At 24.7% G+C, this 18,107-nt stretch overlaps 1 protein-coding gene across 3 annotated transcripts in view; it reads left to right on the top strand.

Annotated features, from left to right (window-relative positions):
• LOC142221991 (aminopeptidase N) overlaps positions 1 to 18,107 on the top strand; it is a 369,903-nt gene that overhangs the window by 297,959 nt on the left and 53,837 nt on the right. For all 3 annotated transcript variants that reach the window (XM_075291909.1, XM_075291901.1, XM_075291918.1), the window contains one exon: positions 17,681 to 17,849. In XM_075291909.1, the coding sequence (XP_075148024.1) occupies positions 17,681 to 17,849 (169 nt within the window). The remainder of the gene's footprint in view (positions 1 to 17,680; positions 17,850 to 18,107) is intronic.

The following is an 18,107-nucleotide window of genomic DNA, read 5'->3' as shown; positions in this document are numbered from 1 at the left end:
CTGAAAACTTAACAAATTTCAATCATTGACTTAATTGACTTACGGCCATTTTCATGTAGCTGCGTTAGGCTTTAACTGCTACTTAACAGAAAATAAATTGCCAATATCATCTCTCCGGTTAACTTTAACTGAAAATATTTCAGCAGTTAAGTTCTTAACTGACATAGTGAATATATAGGCAAGGTGACAGATATGTCCATTGTGCGATTTAAAAGTTCGTTAACTAACGGAGCACTAACGGAGCTTCATGAAAAGTGGGGTTAATGTTTCTATATTTTGTGTATATTTTTTTCTGTATATCTAAATCCCTAAAAAATTCAAATATTTTCTTAATTATCACACTAAATTACGTCCCACATTTTAATTTAATTTTTAATTTTGCAAAAAAATTTAAATGGTAAACTTTCTCTTTAAATAAATATTACAAAGTGTGAAAAATGGAAAGCAATCTTTGAAATAAAAATTTCAAGGCTAAAACAAAATTTAGTGCAATTCAAAATATAATTCTGCACCAAAACAAAAAAGAAAAAAATTGATTACCTTCATAGCATTGCTATAGCCATAGAGCATCTATCATAAATTGATCGACAATCACTCGTAAAAATTTATTGATACAATTGTATGAGGTCTTCAAAGAATAGTGTGAAAATACCTGGAAGGTCAGTGAATTCCAAACAAAAAAATTCTCATACTCGTATTAAATTGGAAAGTCATTTAGAATTAGAATGAAACGAAAATAAACCACCTACCTACCCACCTACTAGACCATATGTTTAGTTCTAAACAAAACATTTTTGTATTTTATTCGGATGATTAAGAAAATAAAGAACACAAATTTGCAATTAAAGTGTCTTTAATTTTTTCCTTCATTGTAGTATAAACATTAGGCGTCTTCTCATCTTCTACTTTTGTTTGTGATACCTTCGCATTGGGCCATTTGTTCATGTCCATTACTTGCGTAAGGCAACCGAAGAGAATGGCATCGACATTTTCCCATTTTGATAGAATTTTTATTTTTAAATGATCATGACATAGAGCTCTGTATAGTTTTGCACCAAATATATACACGTAAACTATAAATAAACTTGAAATATTAGCCTCAGCAATGAGTGCAAAATTTATGGACATTGTAGATGTCTACAAATGTTTATTTAATGAATTCTCGCTGGATTTGCAAAAAAAAAAAAAAACGAATGTTGGGGGTGGAATGTGACTGGGGATTTAGAAGGTTTTTTTAGCTTGAAAAAAAAAATAATTGATGTTACAATTAATACAATAAATTTAATTGCTATTAACCGTTGGATAACCCAGTAAACCATTTGGTTGAATATTTGGTTTTAAATAGAGGGTGTTTTTGAGAACACATTTGTATAGAAAACTGTGTAAACAAGGTCCTGAAAATAAACTTTTTTATGATGATTATTTGTATCTGGTCTGGATCACACGTGTATAGCTCAAGTGAGGTGTTACACCTGAGAGTTATTCTAGACACAAAAATATTTTTTTTAATTTAATATATCTTTGTTTATGTTTTCGTAAGACTCACGATTTTTTATTTTTCAGCGTGGATTTCACAGCTGAGATTTTGTTGAGTTTGAAATGTGATGTGAAAGGTCTTTTTATACCCACCACCATAGGATGGGGGGTATATTAACTTTGTCATTCCGTTTGTAACACATCGAAATATTGCTCTAAGACCCCATAAAGTATATATATTCTGGGTCGTGGTGAAATTCTGAGTCGATCTGAGCACGTCCGTCCGTCCGTCCGTCCGTCTGTTGAAATCACGCTAACTTCCGAACGAAACAAGCTATCGACTTGAAACTTGGCACAAGTAGTTGTTATTGATGTAGGTCGGATGGTATTGCAAATGGGCCATATCGGTCCACTTTTACGTATAGCCCCCATATAAACGGACCCCAAAATTTGGCTTGCGAGGCCTCTAAGAGAAGCAAATTTCATCCGATCCGGCTGAAATTTTGTACATGGTGTTAGTATATGGTCTCTAACAACCATGCAAAAATTGGTCCACATCGGTCCATAATTATATATAGCCCCCATATAAACCGATCCCCGATTTGGCTTGCGAGGCCCCTAAGCGAAGCAAATTTCATCCAATCCGGCTGAAATTTGGTACATGGTGTTAGTATATAGTCTCTAACAACCATGCAAAAATTGGTCCACATCGGTCTATAATTATATATAGCCCCCATATAAACCGATCCCCCGATTTGGCTTGCGAGGCCTCTAAGAGAAGCAAATTTCATCCGATCCGGCTAAAATTTGGTACGTGATGTTAGTATATGGTCTCGAACAACCATGCAAAAATTGGTCCACATCGGTCCATAATTATATATAGCCCCCATATAAACCGATCCCCCGATTTGGCTTGCGAGGCCTCTAAGAGAAGCAAATTCCATCCGATATGGCTGAAATTTGGTACGTGATGTTAGTATGTGGTCTCTAACAACCATGCAAAAATTGGTCCACATCGGCTCATAATTATATATAGCCCCCATATAAACCGATCACCAGATTTGACCTCCGGAACCTCTTGGAAGACCAAAATTCATCTGATTCAGTTGAAATTTGGTACGTGGTGTTAATATATGGCCTCAAACTCCCATGCAAAAATTGGTCGATATCGGTCCATAATTATATATAGGCCCCATATAAACCGATCCCCAGATTTGACCTCCAGAGCCCCTTGGAAGAACAAAATACTTCCCATTCGGTTGAAATTTGGTACGTGATGCTAGTATATGGTATCCAACAACCATGCAGGAATAAGAAGTTTTAAGATACCACAACCCAAGTAATTCGATTGTGGATGACAGTCTTTCGTAGAAGTTTCTACGCAATCCATGGTGGTGGGTACATAAGATTCGGCCTGGCCGAACTTGCGGCCGTATATACTTGTTTATTTTCAAAAGAATAATCGATGTTACAATTAACAAAATAAATTTAATTGCTATTAACAATTGAATAACCCAGTAAACCAAATAGTTGTACATTTGGATTTAAGGTGTTAATGAGGACAACTTTGTAAATGAAGGTAGATGTTTGTTTTGGACAGTGTTACTAGAATACGGGATTTTTCTCAAAATTTGGGATATTTTTGTGAATTAGGGACTTGTGGATTCGATGGGGAATTTCTATAAATGTGGGGATTTTTTTTAATGGGTTTCTTTACTTCACCGCAGATATAGGGTGGAAATTGAGAATTTGGGTTACAAACGGACACATGATTTTATTCTGGGGGCTCACATGCTAATTTATAATTTTACTTAGCTTATCACAATGGACTGAATAGTCTAAGTGAGCCTGAATCTTAATCGGGCTGCCACTTTAACCTAACCTAGCTTGGGTAAGACATTTTTCTACAATTGTGAAATCATTTTGTGAGGACTCGGGCCTAAATGTCAAAAATGTATTGCAGACTTTTGTGAAAAATTTTAATTTAAGAGCCAGAAAAATACTCACTCGCGTGTATGGCTCAAGTGCGGTGCTTAACTTCAGAGTTGTTCTAGACGCCTCTTGGTATCTCTACCAAAACACCACAAGTTTTCAAAAACATTTTTTTAAGCTTTTTTACTTCGGGCTAAATGTTGACCCTTCATCAGTGTTCATCACTGATATGGACAATATATCCCATAAATATGATTTGGCAAATTTTGCATGATATTCATCTCCATCTAAAAGGTACTTCCCAAATTTTTTTTCTGTTTTCCTATAGCAATAAAATTTTGGTAAAATTTTCTATAGAAATAAAATTTTGCCAAAATTTTCTATAGAAATAAAATTTTGACAAAATTTTCCATAGAAATAAAATTTTGGGAAAATTTTCTATAGAAATAAAATGTTGACAAAATTTTCTATAGAAATAAGATTTTGACAATATTTTCTATAGAAATAAAATTTTTCTCCATTTGTTTTGTTTTGTTATTGTTGGTTTTGTTCTTTAAGCATTGTTGTTGTTTTTTATTTCAGCTTAAAACCATACATTGACTAAACTACAAGAGTAGCTTAACCAACAGAGGAAAAGAATGTTTGTCAAATTTATTTGGGCAAAGCCCTATAGACTGCAAGATGGTTGGATGGACGCACGTTTCGGAATTACCACATTCCTCATCAGCATCCTCTACTTGCAGCAAAACTATCAACCAATTATCAGAATAAATTCAGGCAGTTTATTAAACCCAAAAAAAACCACACTTGAACCCTCCGAAAAAAGGTTTTACATTGATAGCCGGCTTATGCAGAAATAAATTCGAAACAAACATATCTCTTTTCCTATGCCACTGTCAAATCATCGATTTGAATTCACATGGCTGGGTTTATTTTGAGCGTGCCTCCTCTTCTTTTTCCATTTCCAGAAATAAAATTTTGACAAAATTTTCTTTAGAAAATAAAATTGTGACAAAATTTTCTATAGAAATAACATTTTAACAAAATTTTCTAAAGTAATAAAATTTTGACAAATTTTCTACAGAAATAAAATTTTGAAAAAAAAAAATTCTATAGAAATAAAATTTTGGCAAAACTTTCTATAGAAATAAAATTTTTTGTAGAAGTATAATTTTGAAAAAAAAAATCTATAGAAATAAAATTTTGACAAAATTTTCAATAGAAATAAAATTTTTGACACAATTTTCTTAGAAAAAATTTTTGACAAAAGTTTTTGTAAAAGTATAATTTTGAAAAAAAAAAATTTCTATAGAAATGAAATTTTGGTAAAATTTTCAATATAAAATAAAATTTTGTCAAAATTTTCTATAGAAATAAAATTTTGGCAAAATTTTCAATAGAAATACAATTTTGACAAAATTTTCGACAGAACAAAATTTTGACAAAATTTTCTATAGAAGAAAAATTTTGACAAAATTTTCTATAGAAGTAAAATTTTGACAAAACTTTCTATAGAAATAAAATTTTGGCAAAATTTTCTATATAAATAAAATTTTGGCAAAATTTTCTATATAAATAAAATTTTGGCAAAATTTTCTATAAAGTAAAATGCAGACAAAATTTTCAATAGAAATACAATTTTGACAACATTTTCAATAAAGATAAAATTTTGACAAAATTTTCCATAGAAATAAAATTTTGACAAAATTTTCTATAGAAATAAAATTTTGACAAAATTTTCTTTGGAAATAAAATTTTGACAACATTTTGTATAGAAATAAAATTTTCACAAAATTTTTTGTATAATATATAATAATTTTGAAAAAAAAATATATAATTTTGAAAAAAAAAAATCTATAGAAATAAAATTTTGAAAAAATTTTCAATAGAAATAAAATTTTTGACAAAATTTTCTTATGAAAATTTTTGACAAAATTTTTTGTAAAAGTATAATTTTGAAAACATTCTATAGAAATGAAATTTTGGCAAAATTTTCTATAGAACTAAAATTTTGTAAAAATTTTCAATAGAGATAAAGTTTTGACAAAATTTTCAATAGAAATAAAATTTTGACAAAATTTTCTATAGAAATAAAATTTTGTAAAAATTTTCAATAGAGATAAAATTTTGACAAAATTTTCAATAGAACTAAAATTTTTGACAAAATTTTCAATAGAAATAAAATGTTTGACAAAATTTTCAATAGAAATAAAATTTTTGACAAAATTTTCTATAGAAATAAAATTTTTGACAAAATTTTCTATAGAAATAAAATTTTGACGAAATTTTCTACAGAAATTAAATTTTGACAAAATTTTCTATAGAAATAAAATTGTGACAAAATTTTCTATAGAAATAAAATGTTGACAAACTTTTCTATAAAAATAAAATTGTGACAAACTTTTCTATAGAAAAAAATTTGACAAACTTTTCTATACAAATAAAATTGTGACAAAATTTTCTATAGTTATAAAATTTTGACAAAACTTTCTATAGAAATAAAATTTTGACAAAATTTTCTATAGAGATAAAATTTTGACAAAATTTTCAATAGAGATAAAATTTTGACAAAATTTTCTATTGAAATACAAGGTTGATAAAATTTTCTATAGATATACAATGTTGACAAAATTTTCTATAGAAATAAAATTTTGACAAAATTTTCTATAGAAATAAGATTTTGAAAAAAATTTCTATAGAAATAAAATTTTGACAAAATTTTCTATAGAAATAAAATTTGGACAAAATTTTCTATAGAAATACAATTTTGACAAAATTTTCTATAGAAATAATATTTGGACAAAATTTTCTATAGAAATAAGATTTTGACAAAATTTTCTCTAGAAATAAAATTTTGAAAAAATTTTCTATAGAAATAATATTGTGACAAAATTTTCTATAGAAATAAAATTTTGACAAAATTTTGTATAAAGACAAAATGTTGACAACATTTGCTATAGAAATAAAATTTTGACAAAATTTTCTATAGACATAAGATTTTGACAAAATTTTCTATAGACATAAGATTTTGACAAAATTTTCTATAGAAATAAGATTGTGACAAAATTTTCCATAGAAATAAAATTTTGACAAAATTTTCAATAGAAATAAAATTTTGACAAAATTTTAAATAGAGATAAAATTTTGACATAATTTTCAATATAAGTAAAATTTTGGCAAAATTTTATATAGAAATAAAATTTTGACAAAATTTTCAATAGAGATAAAATGTTGACAACATTTTCTATAGAAATAAAATTTTGAAAAAATTTTCAATAGAGATAAAATTTTGACAAAATTGTCTATAGAAATTGCAATTTTGTCAATATGTAAATATGGTAAAGCACTCATATAAATGCATTGAATTGTTACTTTTATTTTATAGAAAAATTTGCCACTTTTTCGGCACAAAGTGGCACTGGCAATAAAAGGTGGCAAACTCGTTTTAAAAAAGCCACACACCTTTTCAAAAGGAGAAATATGAAGATGAACTGATATTTATTTTTCTAATATAAAATTATGAAGTAGCCTTCCTAAAATTAAATCTAAACTAATTTCATTGGAGAACTTAGCTGGCTAACAATTTTCAGTTATTGTGAACCTTCTACTTTCTTTTCCCCCCACTGTTTTCAAATCAGGTGTATGATGTTTGTTAACATCCAACCTATGCGTATATATGGCCTACGACCACCTCAATTCAAATTCATTTTCTTCAAACCGTACTTTATCCCATTTCCTCATTCTGAGATTAACAACCTACACATGTGTTTATGCCAGAATTTGTTAGTTATTTTTTTTTTCTTAGGAAATCCTTTCATACTTCAAGAAAATTTTTGTATGCAAACAAGCCAACGGTTTTGCGATTGTTGTCTATTCAAATTGAAAAGGTAAATGTACACTTGGATGCCTCGTTTCTTTTCCTCACGATGATGATGATGGGAATGGTTTTCATCTCATCATAGCAAGATACTTGTTATTCTGAGAATCATCTTTTTTCTGTTTTACTAAAATTGTCCAGGGCGGCCGAGAGATTTTTTTCAAAGTTTCTGTTGTTTTATGGCGCTGCTCTTAACGAGCATATAAAGCCATAACTATTATCCCCTCAATGTAATGTGATGGCAATTAACCCATTTTAATTTCTTATTTAGTCAGTTTTTTTGCTTTAATAGAAACGCTTGAATTCATGACTGCAATAGACTACTAAAAATAGCCGAAAGAGACATTAATGTATGGCCGTCCGTCCGTTCGTCTGTCTGCTGTTATATTGGATTCACATGAATATGATTAAATTATACAAGTCACACTTATTTGTTTCTTTTTTTTGAGAAATGTTTATCAGGAAGGCATCGATGATGCCAAGGGAAGATGGAAAATTCAGGGGTATATCTGAAGAATATTTTCTACATGAGTAGAATTTATGCTAAACACGTGGGCACCCCACTTACGTGTAAACAGTGGCCACAACAAGCTCTCTACCCATATGGAAGATCTTCGTCCATAGAGATGCCATTGAAAGATTTGATTAATAGGGGAGTAAAATTCTAAAAATTTTAGGAACATACCAGAAATTATCCTTATAGTAGGTGTTCCTCTCTAGGAGGTACTTCACAAATTTTCCCTAGAAATAACATTTTCGAAAATTCTCTAAAAAAATTAATTTTGACAAAATTTTGTATAGAAATAAAATTTTGACAAATTTTCTATAGAAATAAAATTATGTTACAAACTTGTTTTTATAGTTTTCGACATATATTTGATTTTTCCAATTAATGAATTATTGATAGAAACGAGCTCGAGGTCTGTGGTTTTTAATTTATTTTTTATTCAATATTTCGTCTTATCATTGAAAGACTTCATTGGGAAAATTTTTGAAAACCACAAAAATATTACACCCACTTTTAAGTAGAGCGTCTGTTGTATGACAACAGACGCTGTGTCGTTAAGTTCTACTCACTAGTGGTTGTAATATTTTTGTTGTTTTCAAAAATTTTCCCGATGAAGTCTTTCAATGAAAAGACGAAATATTGAATAAAAAATAAATCAAAAACCACAGACCTCGAGCTCGTTTCAATATCAATAATTCATTAATTGTAGAAATAAAATTTTGAAAATTTTTCTATAAAAATAAAATTTTGACAAAATGTTCGATGGAAACAAAATTTTAACAAAATTTTCGATAGAAATAAAATTTTAACACAATTTTCTGTAGAAATAAAATCTTGACAAAATTTTCTATCGAAATAAAATTTTAACGCAGTTTTCTATAGAAACAAAATTTTAACACAATTTTCTATAGAACTAAAATCTTGTCAGAATTTTCTATCGAAATAAAATTTTCACAAAATATTCTATAAAAAAAGTTGACAATATTTTCTATAAAAAAACTCATTTGACAAAAATTTTCTATAGAAATAAAATGTTGACAAATTTCTACAGATATTTGAAACAAAATGTTGACAAAATTTTCTATAGACATTTAAAAACAAAATTTTGACAAAATTTCTATAGCAATGAAATCTTGACAAAATTTTCAATAGAAATGAAATTTTGACAAAATTTTCAATAGAAATATAATTTTTACAAATTTTCACAAAATTTTCTATAGAAACAAAAATTATTTAGATATTTGAAATAAAATATTAACAAAATTTTCTATAGATATTTAAAATAAAATTTTTGGCAAAATTTTCTATAGAAATAAAATTTGACAAAATTTTCTATATAAATAAAATTTTGGCAAAATATTCTATAGAAATAAAATTTTGATAAAATTTCCTACACAAATAAAATTTTGATAAAATTTTCTATAGAAATAAAAATTTTGAAAAAGTTTTGTATAGAAAAAAATTGGCAAAATTATGTATAGAAAAAAAAACATTTGACAAAATTTTGTATAGAAATAAAAATTTGTCAACATTTTCATTAGAAATATAATTTTGACAAAATTTTCTATAGAAATAAAAATTTTGACAAAGTTTTGTATAGAAAAGCTTTTTTGACAAAGTTTTGTATAGAAAAGCGTTTTTGACAAAATTTGATATAAAAATAAAATTTTGACAAAATTTTCTATAAAATAAAATTTTGCCAACAATTTCTATAGAAGTAAAATTTTCTTCAGAAATAAAATTTTGACAAAATCTTCTATAGAAAAAAATTGACAATATTATCTATAGAAAAAAAAAACATTTGATAAAATTTTGTATAGAAATAAAAGTTTGGCAAAATTTTCTATAGAAATAAAATTTAGGCAACATTTTCTATAGAAATATAATTTTGACAAAATTTTCTATAGAAATAAAAATGTTGACAAAGTTCTGTATAGAAAAGCGTTTTTGACAAAATTTGATATAAAAATAAAATTTTGACAAAATTTTCTATAAAATAAAATTTTGCCAACAATTTCTATAGAAGTAAAATTTTCTTCAGAAATAAAATTTTGACAAAATTTCCTATAACTGAAACATTTAACAAAATTTTCTATAGATATACAATTTTGACAAAATTTTCTATAGAAAAAAATTTACAACATTATCTAACGAAAAAAAAAACATTTGACAAAATTTTCTATAGAAATAAAATTTTGACAAAATTTTCTCTAGAAATAAAATTTTGATAAAATTTTCTATAGAAATAAAATTTAGACAAAATTTTCTTTAGAAATTAAATTTTGACAAAATTTTCTATAGAATAACAATTTTGGCAAAATTTTCTATAGAAATAAAATTTTGACAAAATTTTCTATAGAAATAAACATTTTGACAAAATTTTCTATAGAAAAAACATTAGGTATAAATTTTCAAAAAAAAATCTATAGAATAAAAATTTTGGCAAAATTTTCTATAGAAATAAAATTTTGACAAAATTTTCTATAGAAATAAAATTTTGACAAAATTTTCTATAGTAATAAAATTTTGGCAAAATTTTCTATAGAAATAAAATGTTGGCAAAATTGTTTATATAAATAAAATTTTGGCAAAATTTTCTATATAAATAAAATTTTGATAAAATTTCCTATACAAATAAAATTTTGACAAAATTCTCTATAGAAATAAAAATTTTGAAAAAGTTTTGTATAGAAAAGCATTTTTGACAAAATTTGATATGAAAAGAACATTTTGACAAAATTTTCTATAGAATAAAAATTTTTGCAAAATTTTCTATAGAAATAAAATTTTGACAAAATTTTATATAGAAATATATATTTTGACAAAATTTTCTATAGAAATAAACATTTTGACAAAATTTTCTATAGAAAAAAATTGACAACATTAGGTATAAAAACAAATACTTTTGACAAAATTTTGTATATTAATAAAATTTTGGCAAAATTTTCTATAGAAATAAAATTTTGGCAAAATTTTCTATAGAAATAAAATGTTGGCAAAATTTTCTATAGAAATAAAATTTTGGCAAAATTTTCTATATAAATAAAATTGTGATAAAATTTTCTATAGAAATAAAATTTTGACAAAATTTTCTATAGAAATAAAATTTTAGACAAAATTTTCTATAGAAATAAAAATTTTGACAAAGTTTTGTATAGAAAATCATTTTTGACAAAATTTGATATAAAAAGAACATTTTGACAAAATTTTCTATAGACTAGAATTGTGTCAACAATTTCTATAGAAGTAAAATTTTCTTCAGAAATAAAATTTTGACAAAATATTCTATAGCAGAAAAATTTTACAAGATTTTCTATAGAAATAAAATCTTGACAAAATTTTCTATAGATATAAAATGTTAACAAAATTTCTATAAAATAAAAATTTCGCCAAAATTTTCTATAAAAATAAAATTTCGACAAACTTTTCTTTAAAATTTTAACAAAAATATTTTTCTGTTTAGTAGTTTTTTTGGTAAAATTTTCCCCATGTTTTGGTAGCTTATTATTGGCAACCATGGTTGCAATGACGGCTCTGAGAAATATCGAATTTTCAGTATTCCCATGTGTTGAAAAATCAGCTTGTAGACTTTTTAGAATTTGAATTTTTTAAATTCTAAAAAGTGGTAAAAGTCTTTTGCGATTAATGAAAATTCGACTCGTAACATCTTGACTTTCGATTACGAATTGTAATGATAAATTTTCAAAATTCAGTAAAGTCGTTTTTTTTTTAAATTTTGAAACAAAAAGACTTTTGACGTTCCGACTTAAAAAAATTAAGATATAACGTCGAGACTTTCGGCTCTTCAAAGTCGAGAAGTTGATTGTGAATGTTAAAAAAAGTCGACTTCGATTTTTCAAAATTTTTCAACAAAAATCGATTGGTAGAAAAGTCGATTCATCTTTTAATTCAAATCAGACTTTACGATTTTCTCTAAAATTCGATTATTTGATCGATTAGCCGATTTTGGTCAACATGAAAAGTCAAAAGTTTCCTCTATCAAAAAATGTCAGCAGTCGACTAGGCGGATTTAAATATTGCAAAAAGTCACTGTGAAATTTTTTGCATTTAAAATGCGAAAATGAGATTTTGGAGCCTACCTCAAAATCCCTAACGAATTCATTTACTGAAAGCATTAGGAGACAAATCAGTGATGCTCATGTTTTCATAAAATCACCTAGAAACCGTTAACACAATATTTGCTTCTAAAAATTCCATAAATCATATGCGGTTTATCGTTTAAATAATTTCCCCAAAATTCCATATTGTCATCCCTAAAATAAGTCCCTAGGAACTAAAAAAATAACTGAAAAAATCCCCTTCATGTATGTTTCTTTCATCTTCATTTATTTCCAACCGAGGGAAACATCGCGAATATCTCTTACCGAAACGTTCTTCATTAGAATCCCTATTTTAGAATGCAATGTCGCATGAAATTGTGGCCATAATAAAATGGGCAACAAATCAAATGACTAATGGCCTTATGTATAGTCCATACATTGCAAGTCAATTGTTATTCGGCATATTTGTTTGCGGCGACTTTTTCCTCCATCGTATGCAATTGGAAGAAAAGAGTTTAATGATCTCTTCTAAGACACTAAACCAAAGTTGAAGCCATTGTGGACTGGAGAGACGAGCTCACAGGCAATCGATCGTATGTGGGTTTCATGGAACTTTGATTTTAATTCCAAGCTTTTGCAATGCATAGAAAAAATTGACACAAATAAATAATTGTTTATATTCAAATGAGACATTTTTTGCTTTGAAAGGAAACGGTTTTCTTTCGCCAATAATTGGGAAAGTCATAAAAATTCCGGAATTATTAAGTGCTTTGTATTATTCTCTAAAAAAGTATAAATCATTATTGCATACAGAGGCAATGTAAATATAGAATTGGACTAGGACTTGGGAAGTTTAGTCTATGCTTGACTTTGGCGATTTTATTCACCAAATCTTATTTCCGATACCTTTAGAATTTTCCTGATAAATTTTCATAAAAAAAAATGATGAGTCTGTTGGAAAATATTTTTCATGTTCCATAACTCAAATTTATCAGAGCGACTTACACGTCACTCGTTTGCTCAATTTAAATAGCAAATTTAGTTAATATTACGAATTTTTTTCTATGAGTAAAATCATATCCATTTGTGGGCCATACGAGGACTATCACAAGGAATTGATCTATAAATTTTCTGTAAAAATAAAATTTTAACAACATTTGACTAAATTTTCTATAGAAATAAAATTTTGACAAAATTTTACATACATACTTTTCTAAGAAATAAAATTTTGCAAAAAAAATAAAATAAAATTTTGAGAACATTTTCTATAGAAATGAAATTTTGACAAAATTTTCAATAGAAATAAATTTTTTACAAAATTTGACTAAATCTTCTATAGAAGCACAAATTTTGTAAAAATTTTATCAAAACTTTACAAAAAATGGAATTTTGACAAAATTTCAATAGAAATAAAATATAAAATAAAATATTAAATTTGTTAGCCAAATTTTCTATGGAAATAAAATGTTGACAAAAATTTCTATATAAATAATTTTCTACAGCAATACAATTTTGACACAATTTTCTATAGAAATAAAATATTTACAAATATTTCTATAGAAATAAAATGTTTACAAAATTTTCTATCAAAATAAGATTTTGATGAAATGTTCTATAAAAAAAATTTATAAAATTTTCGATAGAAATTAAAATTTCTAACGAAACAAAATTTTCAATAGAAAGAAAATTTTAATAAATTTTCTATGGAACAAGAATTTTGCCATAATTTTCTATAGAAATAAAGTTTTGACAAAATTTTTTATAGAAATAAAATTTTCAAAAATTTTCTACAAAATAAAATTTTCCAAAGAAACAAAATTTTGATAAATTTTTCTATAGAAATAAAATTTTGAGAAAATTTGACTAAATTTTCTATAGAAATTTTGAAGAAATTTTCTATAGAAATGACATTTTGACACAAATTTTCTATAGAAATCAAATGTTGACAAAGTTTTTTATAGAAATAAAATTTTGACAAAATTTTCTATAGAAATAAAATTTTGACAAAATTTTCTGCAGAAATAAAGTTTTGACAAAATTTTCTGCAGAAATAAAATTTTGACAAAATTTTCCGTAGAAATAAAATTTTGACAAAATTTTCTATAGAAATGACATTTTGCAAAAATTTTCTATAGAAATAAAGTTTTGACAAAGTTTTCTGTAGAAATAAAATTTTGACAAAATTTTCTATAGAAATAAAGTGTTGACAAAATTTTCTATAGAAATAAAATTTTCACAAATTTTCTACAAAATAACATTTTCTAAAGAAACAAAATTTTGACAAATTTTTCTATAGAAATTAAATTTTGAAAAAATTTTCTATAGAAATAAAATTGTTAGAAAATTTTACTACAATTTCTATAGAAATAAAATTAACATTTGAACATTTTAACACCATTTTCTACAGAAACAGATGTTGACAAAGTTTTTATATAGAAATAAAATTTTGAAAATGTTTTCTACAGAAATAAAATTTTGACAAATTTTTCTACAAAATAAAATCTTCTAAAAAAATTAAAATTTTCACAAATTTTCTACAAAATACAATTTTCTAAAGAAACAAAATTTTGACAAATTTTTCTATAGAAATACAATTTTGAAAAAATTTTCTATAGAAATAAAATTTTAAGAAAATGTTACTACATTTTCTATAGAAATAAAATTGACATTTTAACACAATTTTCTACAGAACACAAATGTTGGCAAAGTTTTTTTATAGAAATAACATTTTCAAAAAATTTCTACAAAATAAAATCTTCTAAAAAAAATTAACAAAATTATCCATAGAAATAAAAATTTTAACAAAATTTTCTATAGAAATAAAATCTTGGCAAACTTTTCTTTAGAAATAAAATGTTTACAAAGTTTGACTAAATTTTCTATAGATAAAACTTTGACAAATTTTTCTATAGAAATAAAATTTTGACAAAATTTTCTATAGAAATAAATTTTGACATCATTTTCTATAGAAATCATTACAAGATTTTTTAAAGACATGAAATCTACAGATATAAAATTTAAAATAAAATAAAATTGTTAGAAATTTTCTATAGAAATAAAATTTTGACAAGATTTGTTGTAGAAATAAAATGTTGACAACATTTTCTATAGAAATAAAGATTTGATGAAATTTTCTATAAAAAAAAAAAAATTTAACAAAATGTTCAATAGAAATAAAATTTTGACAAAAATTTCTTCAGAAATAAAATTTTGACAAAATTTTCTATAGAAATGAAATTTTGACAAATTTCTTTAGAAATAAATTTCTAAAGAAATAAAATTTTAAATAAATGTCAATAGTTTTATTAAGCTTGAGATCTTAGTTTTCCTTTATTTTTGTTTAATCCATCGTTCCTAATATCATATGCAAACACGAAATATTATGAACGATTGCGAAATATTAGGAACGATGGATTAAAAATAAATAAATGAAAACTAAGATCTCAAGCTTAATAAAAAAACAGAAATAAAATTTTGACAAAATTTTCTATGGAAATAAAATTTTGGCAGAATTTTTTATAGAATTTTATAGAATTTTTTATATTTATAGAAATAGAATTTTTCTATAGAAAAAAAATTTTGAGAAAATTTGACTAAATTTTCTATAGAAATAATTTTTTGAAGAAATTTTCTATAGAAATTACATTTTGACACAATTTTCTATAGAAATAAAATGTTCACAAAGTTTTTTATATAAAATAAAATTTTGACAAAATTTTCGATAGAAATAAAGTTTTGACAAAATTTTCTGTAGAAATAAAATTTTTACAAAATTTTCCGTAGAAATAAAATGTTGACAAAATTTTCCGTAGAAATAAAATTTTTACAAAATTGTTTATAAAAATAAGATTTTGACTAAATTTTCTATAAAAAAAAATAAAATTTGATAAAATTATCGATAGGAATTAACATTTCTAAAGAAACAAAATTTTTAATAGAAATAGATTTTTTAAATTTTTAATATAACTAGAATTTTGCCATAATTTTCTATAGAAATAAAATTTTCACAAATTTTCCACAAAATAAAATTTTCTGAAGAAACAAACTTTTGAGAATTTTTTCTATAGAAATAACATTTTGTATAGAAAGACAATTTTTAGAAAATTTGACTAATTTTCTATACAAATAAAATTTTGAAAAAATTTTCTATAGAAATGACATTTTAACACAATTTTCTATAGAAATAAAATGTTGACAAAGTTTTTTATAGAAATAAAATTGTGACAATTTTTTCTATAGAAATAAAATTTTGACAAAATTTTCTATAGAAATAAAATTTTGACAAAATTTTCTATCGCAATAAAATTTTCTATAGAAATCAAATTTTCACAAAATGTTCTATAGAAATAAAATTTTGACAAAATTTTCTATAGAAATAAAATTTTGACAAAATTTTCTATAGAAATAAAATTTTGACAACATTTTCTATAGAAATAAAATCTTGACAAAATTTTCTATAGAAATAAAATTTTGACAAGATTTTGAATAGGTTTAAAATTTCAATCTAAAGAAAAAATTAACAAAATTTTTTAAGAAATAAAATATTGACAAAATTTTCTTTGAAATGAAATATTGACAAAATTTTCAATAGAAATGAAATGTATACAAAATTTGACTAGATTTTCTACAGAAATAAAATTTTGACTAAATTTTCTACTGAACTAAAATTTTAACAAAATGTTCTATAGAAATAAAATCTTGACAAAATTGTCTATAGAAATGAAATCTTGGCGAAATTTTTGACAAAATTTTCTATAGAAATAAAATTTTGACAAAATATTCTATAAAAATAAAATTTTGACAAAATGTTCTATAGAAAAAAAATTTTGACAAAATTTTCTATAGAAATAAAATTATGACAAAATTTTCTATAGAAATAGAGTTTAGACAATATTTCCTATATGTATAAAATTTTGAAATTTTGTTTATAATGGCCTTGGTTTATTTTATTACTGGATACCCAAGCCGTGCTAAAAAAAAACAGAATACTCGTTTATGCAGGACATCAGCTGTTTAAAAACAATCACAAGAAAACAGATCAAATATTTGGCTAGAAGCTAAATATTACGTTTTGTGTGTAAAGAGGAATGATTAATTCAATAAATAAAGAATGCAGTTCAGTTTCTTTAATCATCTTTGAATATCTGCAATATTAAAATTATTTTCAAATTTATTTGAAAATTTCCTTATGATTTTTGTGGCGCCAACATTAAATCTATTAAGTTTAATTGATAAGCCAATACCACAAATAGCCAAATAGACATAAAATGAAACCAAACAAAAATCAATGAAAAAATCAGCTCTAATAACACGCCAGCTTCCTGGTACAATTTAACATTTCAATTTGAATATTTCTACAAAAAAAAAAAAATAAAATAAAAATTTACGGAATTGCAATTCTATCATTTTAAAGTGTCATATTTATATTGACACCAATGACAAATCCAATTCCTATAGAACTTTATAGCAATAATAAAACTAAATTGAGTTTTAGTGCGAAAACAGAAAGATCAAAAGTTTAATAGAACACCACCATCGATCGTATGGAGTTTTAAATGATTTTTCTAATAAAAAATCAATTAAAGTGAAAACTAAATGGATCTTCCAAACTAAATCATACAAAAAACGATCAACATTTTAAACTGAAAGTCTGCAATGTGACCACATTCTTATGTTATTAGTTAAGGATCTCGAAAGGCTTTGTATTAGTAATTTTTGCTGTCTTATTTTTCATTTGACAATTGTCTTAAATTATAAAATATGGCATTTCAATTGACCAGTAAGCTTATTTATGCGATTTTTCCATTTTCTTTTCTTTCTTTCTAGGAGGGCAACTGAAAACAAAAAATGGCCAAAAGTATGTCTTCAATGGAAGACCATCGGGTATCTTTGTATCGAAAACTTGTGCCATATGTTCATTTATTATTGCCATAATGATACTGCTATTCAGTGTGCTCATCACATATTTTGTGACGGTGACCACAACGACACCAGGGTAAGTTTATCGATCAGAATTTTATTTCTTTTCAATCATTTTTTATTTGTTCTTTGTTTAAATGTAACCTCATAAAATAAAAAGGTGTGTGATTTTTCCTTTTCTATAAAAGATTATTGCTACGGACACTGTAACCATAACCAATATTTGAAAATACTAATAAAGATAGACCCTTATCCTTTGGAAAGGTGGCCAGGTTGTAGAAATCATATCAAATTTCCTGTTACACTTTCACTTTGAAATATTTAAAAGATAATG

This window comes from Haematobia irritans, chromosome 1 (genome assembly GCF_050003625.1).
Source record: "Haematobia irritans isolate KBUSLIRL chromosome 1, ASM5000362v1, whole genome shotgun sequence".
In the NCBI taxonomy this organism is placed as follows: domain Eukaryota; kingdom Metazoa; phylum Arthropoda; class Insecta; order Diptera; family Muscidae; genus Haematobia; species Haematobia irritans.
This window is presented reverse-complemented; position numbering and strand designations above follow the sequence as displayed.